Consider the following 21,818-nt stretch of genomic DNA (forward strand, 5'->3'; position numbering starts at 1 on the left):
CTGTGAATGTGCAGCCAAATAACGGATTTGGGCCATCTATGTATGACCATTGTCATCCTTCAAAATGAACTATAGGTTAGTTTTATTATGTGAATGGAAGTCTGGCAGAAATTTGCTAAACTATCTAAGCCATTTTGGTACGGTGTCCCATTCATTGGTGGGCAATTTCCACAGCAGCACCTGTATTCTCATCCTGTATTTTGAAAGTCGCTTTCTTAGAAATCTGATACATCTCTAAATCTTGTAGCTTTCCATCTGCAGACAGGACATCCAAGAGAAAAGTTACAATGGAACAGCAGAAGATTCCATTAAAGGTAATCCATCTGTCAGTTACCAGAGTACTCAGGTTTTCAGTTTCGTGCTCCTTCAGAAATCGCCTTTCTGAAGGAGGTGGGGGGGGAGCAGTTTAAGATTATTAAGTTTTCAAGACAAAATAGAATACCAGCATCTTGGAGAGGCAGAGGGAAGCAGGCACAAGACCTGCCATAGTTCTTAAGACATAGTTCTTCTGAAGTTGTTGTCTTAATTTGTACTAATACTCAGATGGAAGAGTCTGAACAGAAGTTACGTTCCTACTTTCTGCTTTATCTTGTAGCCACTATACAGACAAGTCCTTTAACAGCCCTGTCAAACCCAGCAGAAGTACTTCAACTGTAAACTTTCTCCCTGAATAAAGGCTACAGGGTCAGACTCTTGATGTCTCTAGCTTAATAAGGCAACTAATTATGCTTTATTCATTGAAGGAGAGAGAGGAGAGAGAATATGTTTATAGCTTACTCAAAATAGAAGAGAGACCACAAGAATTCATCTGCATCAGACCTCATTAAGAAAAAGTTAAATGACCATCCAGAAGGCTTCACTCCAATTGCATGAAGAACTTCTGATTTCATTTTGAAACGGTCATATCTGATTTTTTTCTTAGCTGTTGTAGAAGTGACAACAGTAAATCATTAAGTTTACAGTGGCCCTGTCAGATTATTATCATTTAAAATGCAGGTAGTCAGCAACTTCCCAGCAGTTTTATGCAAGCAGCCCAAGAGATGTGATTTAGAGGGCTGGTTCCTGGTTTTACATAGTAAACTTTTTTCCTGTTGGTGACATTGACCCCCTCTGGCTTTTAGAGAATTCATCTTGATGTACTTGTCACGGAAGACATGTTCCACATCTCCATTGGCCCTGACTGAAATGTTTGGATGTCAGGGCTGATGACCCTTTGTTGCCACATGCCTCAGTTTAACTAGAATTTCTCAGAAAAAAAAACCCAAAATTTGTAGGGCTGCTTAATCACAGATAGTTATTTGCTTTACTTTAATGGTAAAGTTTGCTGTGTCTTTGTATTCTATTATAATAAAGAATTCTGTCTGTGTTGTAGGCTGAAGATAGAAGACACACTGTGGATGAGCCCGAGAGAGGAGTAGCTGCTTTTCCAAATTCTTTCCTAAGGTGCCTGTGCTACAGCAGGAAGGAGTATTTGAAGCATTCCTTCTTCCTTTCTGTACAGCTGCTTCTTAGGCCACAGGCCTTTACTACCATTTCATTTTACAAGTCTCTTCTCACAGGACTTTTGGTTGGTTGGGGTTTTTATGTCAAGGGCCTTTCCTATTATCTAAATTTATGACCTTCTTACGATAAAGTTTCATTGGGAAGCCATTAAGGAAGAGAGCTTCGAAATGTAGGAATAGTTTTGTCAGGGGTGAACAAGGACACATTAATACAGCTGTTACTCACATTAATAGAGCTGTTACTTCTGTCTACCTGAGCACACATCTGAGCTTACAGACTATATATTTCTTATACAGTACTACTATTAAGTCCTGAATTGGTATTTCAATTGGTATTTCTATTCAGGAAAAAGAGTCTCCAGTCATCCACTCTTTTGAATCTATGATCTATCAGAGCTGCAGACCAGAGGCATCTTCCCCATCTTTTTGTGAAAACATAACCCTGAGAATATTGTCTACAGTACAAGAACAGTGCTGGAAACCGTGCCAGAAGCAAGGGGCTCCCAGCTGCCTCTCCTCACTGCTGACCTCAGCCTCATGCCTCTCCTCACTGGTTTGCTCTCTGGCCTTTTCATACAAAGGCATTTTTACCTGAGGAAAAAAATTGTGGTCCAAGTTAAAGAAAACACTTACAGGTAGTGGAGGTATAGATAGCATCTGAAGTAACACTGAGTTCTTTCTTTTGAAGTATCAGAGCGCTGAACTAGTGAGGTGTTACAATACTCTTGAACCCCAGTCTGTCAGGCTTCAGTGATTTTGCTACTGGAGCAAGGTTTGGGGGTGTTCTGGTGGGTGCTTTCCAACAGGAAGTGGGGTAATGGCACAGCTTGGCTCCAGAAGAAAGTGAGATGGAAGGTAGGATAAAGGGTTTTTAGAATGTTACTCACTTCCTTATTCTCTTGTTTTTATGATTAGAGAGACATGGTTGTATTCTCAGCAGTCTTCAGCAAGGAGGCCTATTGAGGCTGAGTAAGTACACGCTTCAGCCACTTCTCTGCTGTTTGCAACATTAGAAACTAGATCATAGAAGTCACAGAAACCCTTCCTCGACTTGAAATGGTAAATGAGGACTTTGAATAAACTGTTGTTCACAATTAGAACTGACATGACAGAATTGTCATATAACACTTAAAAATTTTCATGTGAATCTAAAACTTAAGAAAATTCAATGTGAGTGGAGCAGCAAGTCAGACATGCTTCTTGTCCAGTGGCTATACTTTAAACAGCCCTTTTTTGATTTGTAAGCCCTGAAGCAAATGTTGGCAAAATAAAATGTCAACTTTAAGGGCATTCTTACCACATTTCTGCTCTGAAATTTGATAAGAATGAGAAGTTTGAGTTCTGTGCAGAAACACTGACAATGCTTTATTGTGTGACCTTGGGAAAGCCATTTAATTCTCTCTGCTTTAGGACAGGCTTGTTCTCGCCTAACATTAAGGATGTAACAGAAGTATCAAAGAACAGCTATAGACATCTGTCTTGGCTGTAGAAAGAACCAAAATGACAGTCATCAGGCTGGATGATAAATTCTAGATAATAGAAGTCCTAGAAACTATCTCCCAGTTTTTATTTTCTGTTTAACATGAGAGGATCGTTTGATAGAGCTCGATATCTGGGAAAGATACAGTGGAAGAGAAACAGCACTTAAATATCTTCTTGTGGGGTTTTCTTTCTTGCTGTTTTCCAAATAGAACTCCAACCTTTTGGAGAGTCCCCCATTTAGAGCAATTGGCATCAACAAAGCTTTAAGAAGTATTCAAGTAGAAAGAAAATTGATCAAAGAAGTGAAATCCACATCTCCTACTAACAAGGATTTTGTATATTAAAGACTTGTTTGAAAGGAGTGGAGGCTGTCAAATAAGCTTTTCTATTTTTCTGAGCTTCCATTGAGGACAAGCAGTTTGCAGCAGCAGTCAGAAGCTCCTTTGGAAGCTTTTACTCAACCTTTTTTTCCCAGTTAGCACCCCTTTCTGCTTGAGTGCAGAGCAGGTTCTGAATGCTTTCCAAGATTTGCTGATTTCCTCACTCAGGATCTCTGTGCTAACTTATACCACCCCAGAAAGTTGGCATAAACAGGAAGCACCATAGTGACCTTCCTAAGAGTCTGGTATTTGAGGCGGGGCTTTGTATTATTATTCAAACTGAATGAAAGGTTTTGTTTGTCCCCATAGAACTACCTTTCTGAAAAATAGCAGCTGGTGCCAGGAACTGTACAACCTCCTTCACTGGCATTTCCCATAAAGATGACTGGACCTACTGCATTGTGTAATATGTGTTTCTCTTTTAAAACATCTAATGCTGGGTTTTCTATTCTCTCTGCAGAGAGGAGGACCTTTCATGTTTAGCTTTCATGGAAGATGTAACAAATGAAATTCTTAGCTTTGGGCTGTTTTCTAACAGGTAGGTTACAGTTGTTTGCAAATTTGTAATGCTGTGTCAGAAACACATGGCCTCTGTGAGAAGGAGAAGCAGTGTTCAGTAATCATGTCTTTGTCACTGAGAATATATAGACACACGGTTACTTGCTTTTTGTTTTGTTTCCTTTTCTCTTTTTGCTTTGTTTAAGAAAGGAGAACTAGGAAAGACTAGGAAAGTATGTCATCTACTTCCATCTGCTGTGACGTTTTGTGAGATAAAGGCCCTGTTAGAAATACACATGAAACCCCAGGTGGAAGAATACCAAGAAGAAATCCTTTTACTCTGCAACATCTGTTTTGCTAAATAAACCAAATTACCAGTCTTTCACACAACAGATCCTCTCTCTCCCTTCTGCCCTTGTTCCTGTTTCAGTATGAACTCTGTCTTCAACATGGGTTCTCAGGATTACAGACTGTTTCAGATGAGGGTTCACCAGTTGCTAAATCAGATTTGTTTCAATAATGAAACAGTAAGTTATGATAGAATTCACATATTTGAGCAACACTTCCAAATTATTTTCCATAAAGTTCTTTCTGATAAAGAAGTCTCAATTTATAGCAAAAAAACACCAGTTCTGCAGTATTTCTGATATGGAATTTTAACCCAGTTTTTACTTCCTTTATCGAGGGAGTCTAATTTCAACAGAATATTCTCATCTTCCTCTGATAATGTTTCCAGTTGTTGTTCTATCCTGTGTGCACACAACTGTTTGTCCTCACATCAAGGCTGTCAATGAAAATGTTAAGTACACCAAATACAACAAATCAATCTTTCAGAAATTCCAAGAGCAGCCTCCCTCTGGTTCCTGTTTACAGTGATGTTGCCTTCCCTCAAAATGCATCTTGCACTGTTATTTTTTTAAATTATTTCTCATATAAGCCAAATTAACTTCACTTGACCTTCTAAAAATCTGGTCCAGTGACTGTATACCTTGGATGTCACAAAACACTTTCTCCATGCTGAATTGTTTTCTCATCCTGCATAAGCAATGGAACAGAATGCTCAGGACTGAGGATTTTTCTCTGGATTTTTTTTCTGAAGCTGTATTTCATTCCTTCCCTTTATTTACCCTTGTGTATAACAGTCACTAGGAGACTTTGCATAGTTCAGCATGCCAGTAGAACAGCCACTGGGCTGTTGGTTTTTCCCACCACATCGATCCAACAGGGAAAACACAGCCAGAGTTGTGCTACAAATCATCCCATGGTTACCATCTGCTGCCCAAAGCTTGGGTCTGCCTGATGAGCATCTGCTCAGTGAGATACTGACCCAGGGGAATTCTCTTTGGGACAGAACATAATTGAAACAATCTTAGAATCACTGAATTGTTTCAGTTGGAGAATGCCTTTAAGATGGGGTCCAACTATTAACCAGCACTGCCAGGCCTGTCACTAAACCATGTTCCTCAGCACCTTATCTAACATGGCTTTTAAATATCTCCAGGCATGGTCATTCCACTGCTTCCCTGGGCAGCCTGTGCCAGGGCTTGACAACTCTTTCTGTAAAGAAATTTTCCCTAAGCTCCAATCTAAACCTCCTCTGGAGCAATTTGAGACATGTCCTCTTGTCCTGTCATTTGTTACTTAGGAAAAGAGACTGGCCTCCACACCTCCCTACAACCTCCTGTCAGGTAGTTGCAGAGAGCAAGAAGATCTCCCCTCAGCCTTTTCCAGACTGAACACCCCCAGCTCCCTCAGTTGTTCCTCATCAGACTTGTTCTCCAGACTCTTCACCGGCTTCGTTGCCCATCTCTGGACAAGCTCCAGAACCTCAGTGTCCTTCATGTAGTGAGGGGTCCAGAACTGGACACAGTATTTGAGGTAGTGCTGAGTACAGGGAGACAATCACCTCCTTGGTCCTGCTGGTCACACTAATACATGCCACGATGCCACTGGCATTCTTGGCCACCTGGGCACACTGCTGGATCACTTTCAGGCAGCTGCTGACTAACACCCCCAGCTCCTTTTTGTCTGGGCAGAAATTCTAAGAAAGGAAAATAAACAACTAAGGTAATTAAGTTATGTAGATGTTAGTACAAGTGGTTTTTGTTCCTGTTAAATAATCTAATTGTTCTTTCCTAGAGTTCTGGAACAACTGTTTGAGTGTCATATACAAGAAAACAAGTACGGTTTGGATGAGGTAGGTGCTGCCCCTGTAACATCCTCGTCCTCCTCGTGCCTTCAGCGATGTACAGCAGAGATGCGCTGGTCTGTTTGCGGGTGCAGTGCTCGGGGAAAGCATCTCTCTGTCAATGACATTTACAGACTCCTGCATCACACTAGATCAGGAGTCTCAGTCAGATAAAAAGAGCATTAGCCAACACTTGCTGTATGTAGTCAGTTGATTGGAAGCAGCCTCCCTCCCTTTCCTCATGACGGCCCTTTCCTCCTTCCCCCAGAGCAAAATGCGCCGTTCGCTGGCCATGCTAAGAGCAGAGCTGGGCTGCAGCACGGAGCACAGCCACCCCCTGGACCTGCCCGGGTTTGAAACAATGGAAGAGCTCGAGTTTACCAGTAAAAGGCAGGGCCAAAGAAAAGCTTCAAAAAATGAAGAGTTGTTTGAGATCATGGACTCAGAAGTAACACAACCAAACACATGTGACTTACTGGTATGCAGGGAAAGCTCAGGAGAGATGGAGAGCAAGGATGACTGTTCATATGCTGCTGAAATGATGGATACTGGGACAGCGTCTGATTCTTGTGTGAAAGCTGAAGATCACCCAGACACTTCACCCTCATGCGAGGCAACTTTAAACTCGATTACTTGCGATAGTGGTTTGGAAGCCAAGAAGGAACTTGATGATCTTCAGGAAAGCTTTGCAGAGGCCCTTCAGATCTCACATGACCATTCATAATAGCAGCCAAAACCCAGCTGCTAAACAGGGATAGAACCGTAGAGCTATGGACAGCTGCCGTTTGTTAAAGAGCTGTAAATTATTTGTTTTATTTTCAGTTTGTTTAAATACTGCTAAAGTCTCTGCAGCAGATTTAATTAATTTAATTAGGCATTAATTACTCTCCATGCAGACTCTAAAGGGTAGAGTGTTAGTTATAAAAAGATCTATTTTGCTTATAATTGTATAAAATTAGATGGATATTTTAGAAGCCTGCAATAGTAAGTTACAGATATTGACTGGGTTTTATTTATAACAAATAAATTCATTGCTAGTGCAGGTGTGGTCCTGCTGTAAAGATCCAGGATTTTGTCACCTGCAGGAATTCAGCTTACCCACATCAAACTGTGGTAACCCATACCTGCAGTGGAGAGAGGGAACTGATGCCCATCCTGGAAGACAGTGCTGTTTGATGATAAATCCCACTGAGGCACAGAGACCTTTGTTTTCCTTTTACAGTAAGTGTAGAGCACAAGAAGCACACCTTTTCCTTACATTACCTAAAGTGAAATAAGGAATGAGTGTTGACAGGCAACTTTCTGAACATAAGAATTTATTTTTGCGTTGGTAGATGATCGTTCCTTCCTCAGCCCTCAATCATTAACTCATTTGTCTTGGTCCTTGTACCAACAGGTACAAAGAGCCATTTTGTGGTATTGGCTCTTCTCAGTCTTTGCCTAACCTCCTGTCAGCTTCTTGCCCCAAAAAGGACATGTATCTCTAGCTCCTGTGTATAGCAGCTCCTGTGCTGCTTAATCCTCATTGTCCATGACTGAGGTGATCTTTCTGGAAAGTAAAGACTGCAACAATTTTCAAACTGCACAACACTAAAATACACAGTTCCATTTCTTGCATTAACATCAACTTTGGCATAACATTCTGCATCAAGTCTGGGTTTGAAAAAGGAGTCCTACCTAGAAGAAGACACAGCAGGAATCTCGTACAGGAAGTGTGGTCTGTTTTATGATGGAAGTTTAAGCTGAAGTTGGCACATGCATTGCACAAAATCAGCCTCAATTGCATCATCTAATCCAAGTACAGCTCTTACCTGGCACTCACCTACTGCTGAATGAGCTCAACAAGTTCAGAGGGAATGTCCAGAAGGTTGTGTCCTATAGTGTAGGTGAGGAACTAAGAAGCCTTAGGAACCAGATGAAGCCTGTCTCCGGCCACCTTTTAGGGCTGGTCAATCTGCTTCTTCCAAGGACAAACCCAAGTGGTTACAGTTAATACAAACAACTGCTATCCACCTGCCTCCCCTGTGGCCCATGAGTCTCTGCCACAGGCTACTGATTCCATAAGCCAGACGACTGCTCACAGCTATTGGTAGCTCCCATAGACACAGCCCACTGCTTCACTTGGGACGCCACCGAAAGATTCTAAAGAAAGCCAATCCAACAAACCCAACGTTTCTGCCACAGGCAGCACTGCAGTGCTGATCATTCCCCCAAAAAGTAAAAGACACTTTCCTAGCTGCCTTGGCCACAGCAGTAATTTACAGTTGTTGACAAGGAGCCAAGGGTTTGTTTTGGCCATGTCGCTGGGGCCTTTCCTGAGCTGTGCTCAGCTGCCTTGTGGGAGCCTGGCCCACAACTTGAGGGCTCTGGCTCACTGGAAAGGAGATAGAGGCCAGACACAGAGGGCTGCCTCAGTACAGTGCAGGGAGGGTTCCTCCTCAACCACAGCAATTGAAGCTCATCTACACTCAGGGAAACTCTCTCTCTCTCCCCTCCCACGGAGTAGGATGCAGCTAGGGAACTAGTCTCTCTATTGTATAAACAATTTTAACACAAACAGGTTGTTAGAAAACTGAAGAGCGTGGTTAGACATATCCATGTATAAAGCCTCTTTGTTCCTCAGCCAGGACTTCATCCACTCTTGGGGCCCTGCATTCTGAGTTCTCCACTCTTGGTCAATAATGGAATTTAGGTTTTTTTCCCTACCTGTCAGTACACTGTATAATTTGCACATCATGAAAAAAAATCACTTGTTAAACTTTGGCTTGCGGTCAACGTGACTCTGATTAAAGATTAATATGAAATGCACATTTGAATTCCACAAATAAAAACCCCTGAACACCTCAGCAGTGAGAATGGTCATGAAATCACAGAAAGGTGCAAATAATGACACATTTCCTGTAGTACGAGTAACGCGAAAATAAAGACAAACAGTTCCTTGACTGTGTTTCCTGTTGATGAGCTGTCAGACCATCAGTGACATTTTCCCTGGGTAGATGGAATAGAAATGGTAAATAAATTCATTAAAACAGACCTTTCACAAAGGAAGCATCTGTCTCCCTAAGCCACCAGTGTGACATTGCTGGTAAAGAACCAGAAGATGGTGCAGTGCAGCATGGTAGCAGCTGCAGCAGTCAGCCCTGGCCAAGGAATGGGGTTCTTGTTGCACAGCCACTATCACCAGATTGTGGGGAAATAACATTCTAGGTAAATGTTACCTATATCAAATCAAATCATTTATCTACAGCTCCAAAAGCAATTTCAGGCTACTCAGGGCATAAAACTTTCTCCCAAGGTGCCGCTTCAAACATGAGATTTGCAAAGCCTGACTCACATCACTGGTCAGATTAATCAACAGTGAGGTTTTTGGTTTGGGTTTTTGGTCTCATCACATTTTACTTGGTGATACCCTCAGGTCTTATTGCACAAGCAATAGCAGAACAAGGTAGTCACACCACCATTACAAATGTGAATGCTTCAGAAATAACTAATTTGGGAGCAGTAGGCAGCTGTGATCTGCAGTATGAGACTTCTGCCCAGGTTTCTGTGGGTGATGAGCACGTGCAAACAACATCAGTGTTTATTTCAAATGGGCAAAATCCCTCTATTGTTACTTTGCTCTGTAACAAATGTGTCTGTCTTTCAAGCCTACGGTTTTGTCATCAAGGCTCTTGTTTTCAAAGGTAGGATTTTGTTTGTTTACAAACCAAAGCAGGGCTTTTTGTCATTTGAAGTAAAGATTAATGTGATGAAAAAAAAAAGAGATGTCTTGGTGTTGATCAGAAAATAAAAACCTGCAAGCAAAAGCTAAGCTGTCATTTTAACCCTGATTGACCCCATGTCTAAGACTTCTACACGTTTTGCATTTGGGCTACAGAACGACTCTGGGGTTCTGTGTCTCTCCACGTCTCTACAGCTTTACATCATTTATAGCTATGCAATAGCAGTTGTAGAACGATGCAGCTCATCTGGTAACGTGTCATAATTCAGGTACAAGTGACTCTACCAGACAGCAAGGAAAAAAGGGGCTACTATTTCTGAGCAGTGATCTGTGCAAGGAGTATGAACAAGAGTACTGGACCATCAGGACAAATAAAAAATAGGTCTAGGAGGTTCATGTGTAGCACCTAATGCCGGCTGTTTGAATGCAGTGACAGCACAGCTTCTAGCAGCAAGACATCCCAGGAGCTCCCTTCAGTGTGCTGTTACTGTTCCCTCTGTGCCTGAGCACCAAGGAAAGGTAGCAGTGCCAGGCCACAGCCTGGGAGAGGAGAAACAGCCATGGAAAATGAGTGTTAAAGGGAATGTTTGAAGAAATAAAAGGGGAAAGGGAAGTTGTTATCTATTCCATTTTTTAAAAAATGATCACAGAATGGTGGGGGTTGGAAGGGACCTCTAGAGAGTATCCAGTCCAACCCTCTGCTAATGCAAGTTCACCTCAATCGGGTTACACAACATGTGCACCCAAGCTTTGAAACCCTCCAGAGGAGACTCCACAACCTCCCTGGGCAACCTGTGCCAGGGCTCCCTCAACCTTATAGGAAAGAAGTTTCTCTGCATGTTCAAGGGGAACCTGCTTGTGCCCGTTACCCCTTGTCCTGTCACTTAGTGCCACAGAAAAAAAGACTGACCCCATCCTCTTGACATCCATATTTTTAAGCATTGATGAGATCTCCCCTCAGTTTTCTCCAGACTAAACAGCCCCAGTTCCCACAGCCTTTCCTCATAAGGAAGATGCTTCAGCCCCCTGATCATCTTGGTGGCCCTGCGCTGGACTCTCTCCAGAAGTTCCCTGTCCCTCTTGAGCTGAGGAGCCCAGAACTGGACACAGGACTCCAGATGAAGTCTCACCAGGGCAGAGTAGTATTTGAGACCTAAATATTAATGAAAAGGGGAAAAACTACAAAACTGTAACTCTATGTGCTTCAGGGAGCTACGGGAAACTCCAGCATCGCAGTTTAGTTTCTGACCCCCTGAGGCAGGAGCATCCTCTGATAAGGAAGTGCAGGGCACTGCAGCTGTGTGCTCTCCAGAGTCACCAAACCTTTCTCTGTGGCTCTTCCCAGGCACTTCACCTGTCCCTCTCAGGACCTAACACTTGGTGTTGACACAGAGGTCACAGAGCAGAGCAGCAACCAGGGATATCAATAACAACAATTTCTTGCTGTCCAACCAAACCAGATACTCACAAGCTGTCCAGTCTTCCTACCTCCTTTATCAATAGTGAAATCAGCTTCATTCAGATACATCCATCTTCAGTTTCTATTCCAAGCAGCAAGGTGACCCACAGGCAGGTGAGGGGTGAATCCATCTGCGGCAGCAGCGCGGGGCACGGCCTCTCACGGGATCTGGTTTCACAGCCCGCCGCGGGTCACGGGCCAGCGGAAGCTGCGAATGTCACCGGCATAAAGCAGCGCTGGGAAGGGAAAGAAGAATCAGCTGTTAGCACTGGCATAAGAAATCAACGGTTGAGCTGCAGAGCACCTGTAGCTCGCCTCCACCTCAGCCACCTTACAGAAAATCTAGGAGGGCTCCAGGGTGCCAGGCAAGTTAAAGTGACATGAACCAAATGGAAGAATGTTCTGTCTACTGCACACAGGACTATCTGCTCTCTGCAGAAAGCCTCCAGAGCAGCTGGAGTCTCTCTTCAGGCCTCCTCATCCTTTTAGCTCACCCACGATACTGAGTTCAGCGGACAGCAAAGAGCAGGCGGTGTACTTGACACCCAGCCAACAACACACATGTGTTAGATTTGCACCTGTCCCTTAAACTGTGAGCCTGGCCCACAAAGGTGAGGGCTGGCACCCAGCACCGCCGAGCTGGGGCCTGGGTCCAGGCTGCTGCTGTGCCCTCCTCGCCCCTACAGAGCACAGACTGCGGCACATACAGCCTCTCCTCCACCCTTCCAGCCCCACCACAGTGTAGGAATGAAATTAGACCTTGAGAAGGGCAAGTAAAGGCTGCATAAATGGAGTAGGGAGGCACATGAAACCTGAGAGAGAAACTCGAACACAGGCTCAGCCTGGCAGGCCACAGAGCTATGCCGTGCCACTCTCGTAGAGGACAGGCAGCGTGATCTGTAGCACGAGGTGCAGAGCTCTGCAGTTATCCCAAGAATTCAGCAAGCCCGTAGGACTCTCCTTACAGTATCTGCGTGAGGGCTGCGGCATACCCTGCATCTCACAGCAGCCACAGCCCCATTCCAGGAGAGGAGAACTATGAGGTGACCCCAGCTCTCCCCAGCTATCTGTTTCTCTCACTCATAAGTGTGCACACATGCCAAATAAGAAGTGAAGCAACATGTCAAAGGCCATCAACTCTTCTGTCAGTCTGAGAATTCCTTGCAGGACTTCAGAGGTGTAGCCTCTCCAACAAGAAATTCAGCTCAGAGGCATTTGGCACCCTGTTTCTTCCCCCGATGTTTGACACAAGCAAGCCCAGAATTGATCCATTAGCATAGGTTTGGAGGCTGGCTTGCCAAACACTGGGCACAACCGTCTCAGATAATGGTGGATTTGAAGAGAAAGAAGTGCACCTCAAGCTCTCATCTCAGTTCCCCCAGAAACAAGCTTGCATGATGGGTCCTCCCCTCCCACCCTGAGAATCTTAAGCCTTACCCAGAGGCTTTCAGCTTAAATATAGGTCTTTCAAAGGCCCTCGCTGTAGCCCTCCATAGCATATGTTTTCTCCATGGCTGTTCCTTACTATTTGAACTTCTTGGAGCCTCCGTGAAGTCCACATCATGGTGCAGTCAGATCTTCCCACAGAGTCCTTGGGCGCATCCCCATAAGCAGCTGCCTGTTGCCCATGCCCCTGCCCAGAGCAGCAGCGGGGGCTTAAGAGCACGGCCATGGCCCAATGTACCCGGGAGATGCACAAAGGCTGTGTGGCAGCGGAGCCTCCGGCCGGGCCGGCCCACACACACACAGCTCCACAGGCAGCAGCCAACTCAGCCTCTAAATTAGTGCAGCATTCCCAGTTTCCTTCAACAGAGAATGTAAATTTGCCTTACTTCTGCTTGTTGGTCATTGTTTGAACACCAGCACTGTGCACAGGGATAAGGTTGACCTTTCGTCTTGAAAAGAGGCTCAAATGGAGCATTTCAGTTCCAGCTTGATGGTGTAAACACACTGAAAGCACTAAACTTGACTTGGTAGCCCTCCTAATTAACACCATGGCACTAAGGATAGATTTTGCTCTAACTGCAGGGAGTGCACACGCTCAGCAATGTTCCTTATTTTAAGGAGACTGGGTTTTTTGTAGTGCATCAAAGCTTCTCCATCTAATACCTGTCATTTGGATTCCCATTGCTCTTCTGATTGACATGTCTATGGAACAACTCCTTCCATCCTTTAAAACCTAAGAGGAACTCGGGAAGAAGACAAATCCTTCATCTGCCATCAACATTCTAGTTTAACAATTGCACTTGCCTCCTCTCTCATAATGCCACTTTGACTACTAACATGATGCAGGGCTTCCCTTCTCCTGCAGCAGGAAACAGGCATCTGCCTTTGGACATGGCATTGCTACATGAACCCGTGCACTCTAGCAAGAGCCACAGTGCAGCTACAGAAGGCGGTAGGGATCTCTTGCAGGTCAGGCTGGAAGAGTCGTCCACAGCAGGACAGAGGAAGTAAGAATCCCCTACCAGCACCCCAGAGAGAACAAGCCCTAGGGCCCAGCATCCCAGGGATATATTTCACCATAACAAGTGGGATCAGCAGGACAGCTGTCTCGCACAGGCTGAGCCACTGTCTTGCACGGGATTTTCTCTTTAATCCCTCTGGAGCTGCTGTCAGGAACTGAATCGAACCTCTAGTTTTGATAGACTTGATTCTTGTCTATACGTCTCTTTTTCAAGCCAGAAGTTGCCCTCAAAGAATATCTAGACAGATTTACTGATTATTATAGCAGGCCTACTTCTGCAAGAGAGCTTTCAGGACCCCACAAATAGCAAAATAAAAATGTCATCTCTTGCTGTGTCAGTGAAAGGATGGCTTAAACGGGGAAAATGAACAGTTCCCAATGAAATGGTTTCTCCTAATTCAGGGAAAGAAGTAAACATCTGGCAACTGATGGAATTTAAAGTGATGGAGACCTACAGCTCCTGGTCTTCAGAAGACAACTCACATTTTTAAAATACAGAGTGAGCATCTGCTATTTCTACAGGCTCAGAGATGGCCAACGTCGAACAAATGAGCTTATTTCTATACCGCTATGGTGGAGGAACCTCAAGAGACTCTGATAAGACTGCTAAAACAGTATTTTCCACAGTATCAAACTAAAACCAAACTATCTTCTAATTTCTTCAAGCCTTTTGCTAAGGATTTTGTCAATGGAAAGTAATTTTCAGCTTCAGTCAGTCACGAGTAGCACAGCATGCAGCCAGAGGAAATGAGATACATACATGCACCCACAGACTATGCAGTTCCTTCAAATCGGTGATTATCAGTATTAGCCAGGCTTGACAGGGGCTTTCTTCAGAGGGACTTAACACCACTGAAAATTCTTCATTTGCCTCTGAGTACTTTAATTCAGGGTCTGTTCGTGGAAAGATTTGATGTCCTTCTAAATTTACATAAGGCACATGATTGTCATTTTAGAAATGGCTAATTATAATAATAACGTGACCCTCATCCACAAGCCCTCCAAGTCTTTCCAGGTTGTTTCGTTTATTACAACAGATATTTTAAATTTGTAGAATAATATAGGGCAGCAAATAATACTGCTTTGGTATGTTGGGGATCACAGATGTTAGGTTTAAACTTAGGTGTCCATCTGAAAGACTGGCATGCAGCTCAGTTTGGGAAATGTGGTGATTGATCAGAAATGGGACAAAACTTTTCTAAGCTCTACCCCTTTTAGCTCCCACATCTACGTTGTGCCATTCGGCAAATGGGGGCCCAAGGACATGCGTGTGCCCTGAAGCCCTTGCTTCAGAAACGCTCCCAAATGTCACAAAGCCAAACATTACGTCTTCAACCCTGGGCACCTCAGGAAGAGAAAGAAGTTTACTGGTAAAATAGTCCCAGGTACACCCCATATCTACACATGCCTGGGTTGTCTTTGAATTAACGAGACTGGTTAAAAGCAATTGTGGTAACAACAGAACTAGCTTTTAAGTATCAGAACCACAATTTCCTCAAGCAGTCTGTTCCACCTGAGCCACACAACTGCCATCACTCAAACACAAGCGCTGGTGGCAGAAGGTCCAACTTGCCCAAGAGCCAGGCTGAGGCACTGAGGCACTCACTGACACAAAGAGCTTGGTCAGCTCAGGCCAGAGGAGCTTCACCCATCAGCCAGGCCTCACTCAGTCTTCACTCAGCTCCAACTCACCTGCAAAACCATTCTCCTGTCAGTACCTGCAGAAGTGACATTCCCATCAGTCAAATTGTGATCATCCACTGCCTCAGGCTGCTGGAGGTAAACGGGAGGAAACAGCTTGTGTCTTCATGCAGAGCCCAGCCTTCCAGGTGATGCTCATAAACAAGTGAGGAGAGAGAGAGAACACAGGTGTATATGCTGTCATTGACCTCTCAGGGGAAAGGAATGGGTGTTAAAAAAAACCCAAATCACTGAAACCATCAGATCCTGAATAGAGCAACTATGACATGTAAAACTTGCAGCTAGGTGCCCAGCTAGGTACCTACCACTGCTGAGTTTTACATAACCTTAATCTATCCACAGCCATTCCAATTTAAAGAATCTTAACAGCTGAATGAGCTACTTCAGTTCCTCTGGTCAAGGCACCAGACTAGGAACTTCTCTCATCAGCTCACCTAACTTTCTCTTGTACCAGGCTCTGGATCTCTTGCCCAAAAAAGGCTGCTGGCCACTCTGCCAAATCCAAGAATGCCCATCAGGTAGCTTTGGCCACTAGAAGGCTCCAATGGGGATGTCATGAAAATAACAGCTACACTTTAGAGCAATTTGGTTTCTGAAGAGGCCTTTACCTGAGGTGGAAAATCAGTATAAACAAGACTGATCAGAACTGCTGTGTGATTTTACCATGTGCTTACTCCCCAAGAAATCACATTTCCCTGCTCTGATTTTGAATCCATGTCAAATAGAGAGCTTTGCCTACACTGAATATGGCACAAGGCATTCCCCAAGATTTGGGAACTGATCAGACAAGTACATAGACAGCAGTATGTTACTGTCTTACCTTAAGTTAATTAATGCCATCAAATTGAACATACCTAGAAGACATTCTTAGTTAAAAGCTTGGTTATTCCAGATACAGTTAAGTGGGCAGCACACCAGGCATTTAGCAAAGACGAGGGAAATGCAATTGTACAGTATGAAATTGCAGTATCCAGTGTGCAATTCATTTATTATGAGGTCTTGTGCTATGCCAGGTGTCACACAGCAAGTCTTCTGCACCACCTCCCTTTTTGACTAAATGTCAATTCCAAAATGAAGATGACCATCAGCATCAGTTATTCTTAGCAACTCCAACGGTAAGTATACAGTCAACTGCATCCTCTCTCACATGCTTTTGGAAAGGGTTTTTCGACTTTCAAAACCTTTTTATCCCTCCTCCACTTAAAGGTCACAGGGAAATGGAACACTAAATTTGCAGGGAAGTCAATACTAAAAATAGCTTTAGAAAATGCAAAACATTTTAAACAATAACGATAGGGCAGCAGACACAAGGCTTCCCTGCCACAGTGACAACAGCTGTAAGTATTAGTGCGAGTTTTATATTCGTACTGAGATGCAGGACAGTACTTGCAGCACTTGAGAAGAGAGAACATCCTTCTGTACAGAAGGTAAAGTCCCTGGGACTCCACGTGAAAACTAAGTTAGCTGACTTTTAATAATCCAACAATAAAAACTTATAGTTGCTTCAAATATTTATTTCCATGGCAAAAATAGACTATAATATATTCATTTCACATATATTACATTCAGTAATACAAGCTTTTCCATCTATGAAACACAATTTGTACATTGCTTTACAAACCAATTTCAGTTTTACAAGAATTAAAGCTGGTTTGATTATACATTTTTACAGTATTGGTGGCAAGACAGCAAAAATAGACATGTTAACCACTAGCTTAGCACTAGAAAATAATACTTCATGTTTGCTACTGTTTAAACGAATCCTTGCACACTGGCTCAACTGAAAACGCAAGAAAACGGAGGCAGATCCTGCATTCCTCTGACATTAAGGACTGAGTCCTACAGAACTGCTGAAAGGACTCGAACCACTCATTTGCTTTAACTGCTGAAGAGATTTCAGCAGTGTGCAGGAGTGTACCTACTTACTGATTTGCCAGGTCAAGCCTCTAAAATTTCCATCCAAGTTCCCCCAGACGAGCCATAAAGAGGACAGATACACACTGGGTATTTCAAAGCAATTTAAGAAAGTATCTTTGTAAAAAGCATATAGACCTTGTCTGTCAGAATTATCCAGGATTAGCACGGGGACAGACTGGAAGATCTTAGCTGGTTTTTCCCCACCAAGTTTCTTACCATTCTAAAAATTAACGGCATTTGCAAAATCTTTAAAGTACTTTACAAGTCTCCTAATTTTACCTAAATATTTTCAAATATAAAAACTGCATTTAAATTCCCTTTATAAAGTTAGGCACCTCCTGAAAGTCTGTTCATCAGCATTTGGTAGCTTTGATCGGCACGCACCTGACACAACCCCACGTGATGGTACCTACGGTCTCACTCTCTGGCTCACTACAGGCCAGAGCTCAAGTAAACCCTATTCATTAGATGCTTTGCATTTGATTTCTGTCTTCATGCCCTAATCAGAGCTGAAGAATAGACCTCTAAAGAACAAATGCGCTGGAGGTTATTCTTCACCGCTGAAAAGAACAGAACCAAAGGCCATTTAGCAACTGTTTTTTGAAATGCTCATTGAAGTTAACAAATCCTCTTTTTTCCAGCCCCTGTAGATCTTAATAAGTGGTGCCAAGAGAATGCACCAAATTAGCTGGTCCCCAACATGATCTTACTAAGAACCTTTATTTATTTTGTTTACAGTCATGTTTGCAACAGTTGTTAAAAGTTTTAAGGATTTTTTCCCCTCACTTACTTACTGTACTGCAAATGCTGCTCTGCAACATCATTTCTAAGCACATCATTAATTCGACATTTCAAGGGCCTGATTTTCAGCCCAGCCTTAACCTGATGCAACTCACATCTACTGTAAATATCTAGCTGCATCCATTATGTATTTAGATTTTCACACAAGTCAACTTGCACCCACTAGCAACTACCACTGCAAAACTGCATGTGTGCCTTCCCTCCCTATACTTTGCATGGGTAAACCCAGAGACCGTGGCTTGAAAAAGCCTGACCTTTAATAGGTAAACAGAGACGGAGCTAACAGATTGCATTAAATATATTTGGAAAGGAAGATACATAAAAATAACAGAGCCTCTGAAAAAATAATTGGAGATTCAAAAACCACATTTGAAAAAGCCAGTAAAAATAACACCTATGACTTCATGTTCACTTACCCTACCACGCCATGAAAAACATACCATACGAATCCAACCCTTCGCCAGCTCTACTGTGGATACAAAACGTTCCAAATCCTCCTCCAGATGCCTTCAGCTGTTCCTCAAATCCTCACTCTCTACTTCCAACATTTTTAACTGTCACAAGAGGATTTCTTCCAACTATCTCATCTACTTTTCCTTTAAATTCTGCAGCTTCACGTATGCACATTCCTGCTGAATTCTTTTGGTTAATTCCTGTGATCTGTATTTAAATTCAAAGCAGACATGTGAGTGTTGATGCTGTAAGGGCTCAAGCCTTCTCTGGCAATAAGCTTGGTTTAATTCCTACAATATCAGGACAAACTTAAGGAATTCTGCGTCTTGCAGGAACGGACTCTGGCTTTGCAAGTTGAAACCCTAAAGCACGGGGCTCTTAGCAACTGAACTGTTTCTTTTAAATTAATAATGTGACCTAACTACAGAAATAGTGAACTCATTACTCCACTTAGGCCTAGAGCTTTAGTAATGCTGCAGATACTAAAACTGAGGTCTCATTACACAGATAGCTTGTATGATACAAGACCCTGCAGTTCCCAACTTTGGTCCAGAGGCCACTGAAATCTGTGAGCCACTCGACTTTTAACAGCTGCCCCAACAAGAAAAATGTAGCAGCAGCCTCAAGTAGTCTTACATTTAGGAAAGCTATGTCTGAGAAAATTGCTCCAAATGTCATCCACTTAAAGAAAAAAGAAGATAGACAAGATTACAAGAGGAGCGAAAAATACACTCCTCAAAATGCCAAGAATTGTTTCCATTTCGTACACGTTTATTTGTTACTACTTTATTTCTAAATATTGATGATAACTTCGAGCAGCTTTTCATCCACAGACGTTATAGGAACTCTGCCTTGCTCATCTGCTTTGAATTAAATGTCTTTCTGGATATCAACCACAACACCCTGAACTCCTAATTTTTACCATACACTTTTTACTGTGCAAGAGGTATCACAAGGAGAGCAATACAAAGGCATAAAACTTTTCCTGCTCTTCATGAGAGACAGCAGCAAAAGGACAGCACTGCTGCGCAGGGTCCCAAAAAGCCACGCAATACTCCTGTGTGTACCACAGAGCCTCTCCTTCACAGAACGGGGTGAGGAGTGATTTGCAGCCTACACCTAAGCCTGCTAAGCCAGTGACATCCTTGCAATGAACAAGGCTCTGACTCAGTTCACAGAGGAAAGTTGCTAGCCCAAGACTACAAAGATTCACTAGCCAAAAAAAAATCTCTCATCAGAGCAACCAAGAAAGAAATCAAATATGCAGAAGCCCTTACTACTATTTGCAATTTTTTCTTTCCTGACCCTTCACAGAATTTGACCCTAAAAAGTATTTTCCACCTAGCCCACAAAAGACAGTCAAATCTGTCTCTTGACAGTGTATAGCACCTTTATTTATCCCTGAGAGTTCTGACATCCCTAGAGATCAGCATCATTTTTGCCATTTACTGCAAGAACGTCTCACACAACTTCTGTTACTAAAAAAAGTCAGCTAAAATCTTGCATAATTATCTGGTTTCATCCCCATAAAAACAGACACACATTTGGCAAAATGGACAGGCTTAGTGAGATTTTAAACTTCTAACAATTCGATCCACCTCTGACTTACACTGTGACTGGATTTGGACAGTGAATGTTCTCACAACGTCCAGCACATCATGAAGCACTTGGCGCAACTACACATCAAAAAGCCTCCCTTTTGAGGCCCAGAACTAAGGGCTAAAACATGAGTTTCCTTTTAACAGTTCACTGAAAAATCTAAACAATGGGGTTTTCATTAATTTTGTTACAGGAGGTTGTGAAGGATGGGTTTTTTTGGTATCTTTGGAAGACAACCTGCTCATTCTCAACGCTCATTTGGAGATACATGGTTACTAACAAAAGCAATCCTGCTACCTTCAGTAGGAAAACTCCCATCAATTCCAGTCTACTAAGGTCAAATCTCCTAATGCAAAATGGACTGCTGATGGACAGAACTGAAAGCTGAAGTGGAGCAAGTAGCAGTGTTATGCTTAAAAACAGAAATCAAGACTGTGACTACCAGATCAGAGAGCAAGCATCTCTAAAGGCGAACACAGCTTCTTTCAGCAAAACAGAAAAAGCAACATACACATCTCCTCACTCCCCTCAGATAAGCCCATAGGGTTTTAATTAAATGGGTTGTTTTAACTGCTCCTATTAATGCCTCACAGCTAATGTTCTGTTCAGTAACTGCTGAAAAGCTAAAAACCGTTGTTCCTTGAAGTTGTGGTTGTGTATGATTTCATTAAAAGCTGCTTGTATCAGGTTACGAAGACCACAGTCCAGTTTGGAAATGGTACAAGGTACATTTTAGAGCACCCTCTCCCCTTCAAAAACATTTCTGAAGATAAAAGTAGCAATGTTTCAAAACACAGCATGATACAAATAGCTCGGCATGTTTGTTTCTTTCAATACTTCTGTTAACACAGATATGTCAAATCAGTTTGTTTGCACTCAGTCCTCAGTTACTGGATTCCTCTTGACTTTCAGTTCTACATTTGGCAGCTGATATTTCCCAGGCATTTTATAGATACAAAAGGAACATTCCCCCCCCCGCCCCATCTGAAACAGTCAACCTTACTTTTACTGAGAGTAGAATAATTCAGGCTGCCTGAAAGCAGAACAAATGAACTGGACTAATAAATACACTGTAAAGTAAACCCTTTTGCATAGAATAACATATTAGCATAATGTCATTTGGACCATGTGTTTTTCTTTGTGGCAGTTGATTATTAGAGAGGAAATGGTGGCAACCTATTTATTATTCTTAATTAACATTTGGGGAGACAGTTATTGTTTTGAAGGGGGTTTAATTATTCGTATCAGTTTCCAAATCCTTCTTAGAGTTCACAAAATTATCAATTTCATTAGTGATAAAAAAGACTTTTAGTCTCACTTCATTTTGCTAAGCTGGCATCAAGGGAAATGGACACTTAAATATGCCTGCAGACTGCTCTATAATACGGGTTTTTTAAATTAAACCAGATATCTACAAACTAATAGCTCACTTTTGAACAGGGATTTTCAACTCAGCATCTCAGAACACTTGAAAAGGCAGGTAAAACCACACTCCCCATCTGGAAACCACAGACAGGATTATTTAAGGATATACCATAATTAGACCATTTCTGTGAGACAAAATGGAAACTATCAAATGTACAACTCATCCTCAGGTCCATGCCACAGCCATTGACTCAGCCACCTACACAGCTACTAAAATACCCATGC

The 21,818-nt window shown here is 42.7% G+C and overlaps 1 protein-coding gene across 1 annotated transcript in view; it reads left to right on the forward strand.

Moving 5' to 3' along the window:
• Positions 1 to 6,774, forward strand: part of SPATA7 (spermatogenesis associated 7) — a 70,374-nt gene extending 63,600 nt beyond the window's left edge. Inside the window, exons 7-12 of the mRNA XM_061998550.1 lie at positions 248 to 314; positions 1,373 to 1,443; positions 2,418 to 2,471; positions 3,825 to 3,902; positions 6,002 to 6,059; positions 6,319 to 6,774. Of these exons, the coding sequence (XP_061854534.1) occupies positions 248 to 314; positions 1,373 to 1,443; positions 2,418 to 2,471; positions 3,825 to 3,902; positions 6,002 to 6,059; positions 6,319 to 6,774 (784 nt within the window). The remainder of the gene's footprint in view (positions 1 to 247; positions 315 to 1,372; positions 1,444 to 2,417; positions 2,472 to 3,824; positions 3,903 to 6,001; positions 6,060 to 6,318) is intronic.
• Positions 6,775 to 21,818: the final 15,044 nt, after the last annotated feature.

The sequence above is a fragment of the Colius striatus genome, chromosome 6 (assembly GCF_028858725.1).
Source record: "Colius striatus isolate bColStr4 chromosome 6, bColStr4.1.hap1, whole genome shotgun sequence".
Lineage (NCBI taxonomy): Eukaryota > Metazoa > Chordata > Aves > Coliiformes > Coliidae > Colius > Colius striatus.